At 48.8% G+C, this 3,360-nt stretch overlaps 1 protein-coding gene across 1 annotated transcript; it reads right to left on the reverse strand.

The window, feature by feature from the left end:
* Positions 1–445: 445 nt before the first annotated feature.
* LOC119444129 (beta-1,3-galactosyltransferase 1) lies at positions 446–3,360 on the reverse strand. The gene has a single exon (XM_037708601.2). It carries the CDS (start codon positions 2,794–2,796, stop codon positions 1,708–1,710), a length of 1,089 nt encoding a protein of 362 aa, XP_037564529.1. The 5' UTR covers positions 2,797–3,360; the 3' UTR covers positions 446–1,707.

Consider the following 3,360-nt stretch of genomic DNA (forward strand, 5'->3'; position numbering starts at 1 on the left):
CCATCCCGACACCTTCGCGGCGAAGCCGGATTACGGGAGACGGGAGCCATGCGGGAAAAACAACATCAGGGGACGCGCGAGAGTCGCGCATCCCCACAATTGATGACGACCTGCTGCTTCTCAAAGCCAGAATCTGCATACAATACAGTGTTGCTCTACAATTTTCTGAATGACACCATTGATCTAACTATAATATTTGAGTTGATTATTATTCAAGACTAATTATGTAATGAGGCGGAATGCAAGAAATAATTTGAGTATCTCCAAGTGACGGCAAACAACCTTGGTTCTGTCCAGCTACGTGGCATTTGCATATTTTTAAATCTTTGTGCGTGATTGTTGGGACACGTTGCATATTTCCCAATGTCCTGGAAGAGCTCTACGTTACACAAAGTTCGTCTAGGGTGCAGCCTGGAAACCTATTACGCAGCCCTGCATGGCTTAAGTACAAATGCTAGCAAGATCAAACTTAGTAATATTAGACTGACCGCTATGGCAGATCTCTGTGCGAAGTTCGGTGTTTGTGGGATAAGTAAAGCTTTTTCAAAACCTTTCAAAGTGTTCAAAAGTATCGCGAAGTGGTTATCAGCTACGTTTCCCAATGTTCCGATACACTGTTAAAAAAACCGTAAAATTACAGGCACATCTTACGGGACCGCAGCCGCGCGAACGCCGTAGCTGCCGCGTCAGAAACGGCTCCGAACTCGTTTCAGAACGGAATATTATTTGGGGTACGATAAGTAGATATGTTTAGTGTGACTGATGTGGTGGGTACCGTTATTGTCTGCGATTGCCAGGAGGCTCATCCTATATCTGTTTCGGTAATGCAGCATTAAAGCTTCAATCGAACTAACTTCTTGCTCGGAACTTGCGCGACAACGCCCGACGACAGCACCGCGCGGAAGAACACTGCCTGGCGCACGCAGGCCCAATTTATGTCGTGGTTTCGGATTTGCGAGCCGCGGCGGCTTCGTTCCGAATTTCATCATTTTCCGCGTTTTTCTCTGCTGCAAGACAAGCCGTGCAGGCGCTTGTGCATTCACCGGCTCCTGTCGAAGGATTACACGGTAAGCTCGAATGGACTTGAATTCTTTGTTGTTGGAATATTGACGCAACTGTGCGGTCACACATGGCGGACAAAATAGTACTTTTGGACAATGTCTTCCCATGCCTGCTAGCGTCAAAGCCAGTATCTTCCGCTACGGAAATTCATTCCAAGTGGATACGCCTGACAAGCTCACCAGCTACAATGCGTACATTGCAATACGCGTCTTAATGTAATTAACTAAGAATTAGTGAATTTTGTTAATTAGTTGAACATGTGTTTCGATTTCTCATGTTACTAATGTCCGCCTCTTATAATAACCCAGTTCAACGATAAGGATTATGCTACCTGCCACAGGCGATTTAAAAAAAAATCCGTAAAGCTTAATTTTGAACATCCGGTAGATTACAACCTTGTTTTCACTGCGTTGAGTGAGAATACATTTGTCATAGCGCTAATGAACGAAATGTTGAATACTGGGCCAAGTACGATGATGTTGACGAACTTAACCCACCACGCGCCACGTTGCCTGCCATTGAAGTCGTTGCATGTAGTACACATTTTGCAAATATATTTAATTCTTTCCTTTTCTCCCAGTCCCGATGCATATTATTCGTCGTCACCACCGTCACTCGTCGATCATGCACCGCCACTCTGCCCGGTCACGTTGTTCGGTTTTGACTTAGCACACTGGCCCAAAGCTGGTACGCTCTAAGGAAAAGCGTGCGTGTCATACCCCAGTGTAAGAACAGGGTATAGTTGCTCACGGACGTCGTTTCCGCCGGTGGGCTGATGGCGCACATTCTCCTAATGTTAACCAGAGTCACGTTGGCTGCCTTCGTCAGCAGTCCCGTGGCATAGACGTCGTCCACCCAAAAGAACGTAGCGTTGTGAGTCGCCTTCTCCAACAGAGTCAGCACAGACGCCTTCATGAGGTAGGCCGCGCCGCAGCAGTAAGGTGGGTACGTGTCACTGGCGTACTCTTTCTTTGTGACGAACCATTTATATCGTCTATCGCGGATGGGCTTGAGGTACGGCATGGTAGCGCAGTGGATACTCGGAGAGTCGCGAGTGTCACCGGCCAGATAGTGCTCCACGTAAGATGCCAGAAGGAACACGTTGACAATGACGTCGTCATCTAGTTTGACGACAACACCTGTCGATGAACTCAGGCAGCGGTTAGCAACGAGCCACTTTGTCGCGCCGATAAATTTCAAGGTCAGGTTCCGGTAGGTGTCGACGTGTTCCAACACAACCACGTCGCCTTCGTACTCTGCTTCGGCACGCACCTCCTTGTTCAGGTCTGCGTTGGTAGTCTTGCCGACGAAGAAGGCCACGGAGGAGTTGAAGAACGTGGCGACTGCCGGGTTGCCTATGGTATCGCGCAGCAGGCGACGCCTGTCGAAGTGTTCCGGAGCGGTGTGCACGTAGTAGAGAACCCGAAGGGCGGATCCGCAGGCTTTTTTCACTTTCCAAGCAATGCCCGTGGCGTTTTTGGCAGTCGTGATGTATGCTGTAGTAGAAGTGGAGACAGGTACTGGTTTAACCGAAGCTGGCGGCGTAGAGGATGACCTGGAGGCATTTGATTTAAATGGTTCACGTAGGCATCCGGGCATGTCATCGCGGTATGTCGTAGGTAGGAGTATAAGGCACGATACGGATACGAAGAGCGCATAAGCTATTGCTCGATTCCGAATCTTGGGGCATTTCGGACTTCTGAGTTCGCTCCAACTTGACACGCTGGAAGCCATGCGGAGTTCTCACGATTTCATTCGATTCTTGGCAGGGATATTCAATCTATTTCGTGTAAGTCGCTGCTAGTGGAACCTATGAACAGCACAGTTTGTTGTAGTTTCCTTGAAAGAATTGCATATACATTGCCTCACGTGCAAAGCCACGATCTCTTAACACGATCACACATTGCCTGGTAGCGTCTTCATGCGGAGAGGTTCTGTTCTATGTTCTTTCAGCACGGAGTACGCAATGAAACGAGGCCCAGCGAGAAGCTTAGTCTGGCGTGATAAAAAGCTCGTGCCGCAAGAGTGAAAACAACGGTGTCTACTCACAACATGGCAACCCGTGAATGGCGTTCTTGGCGCGTCAAAGCCTGTTCTTCGCACTGCTGTGCCCAAATTAATCGCTCTCTTTTTACCTGATTGTAGGACACACTTAAGGCGCTTCTCTTTCTTGCTTAGAGACTTCTTCACGTGTCTGTGCGTTACATGGAGGGCTGTGCCAAGGGTGGGCTACGTCACGCATAGTTTAACGAAGTAGCGAGCAAACGGCGTTTCGTCTGTGCCTCAGCCACGTCTGCC

This window comes from Dermacentor silvarum, chromosome 3 (assembly GCF_013339745.2).
Source record: "Dermacentor silvarum isolate Dsil-2018 chromosome 3, BIME_Dsil_1.4, whole genome shotgun sequence".
NCBI classification, from domain to species: domain Eukaryota; kingdom Metazoa; phylum Arthropoda; class Arachnida; order Ixodida; family Ixodidae; genus Dermacentor; species Dermacentor silvarum.

Coding starts and splice junctions, on each gene's coding strand:
- LOC119444129 (XM_037708601.2), bottom strand. CDS start 2,796: ATGGCTTCCAGCGTGTCAAGTTGGAGCGAACTCAGAAGTCCGAAATGC.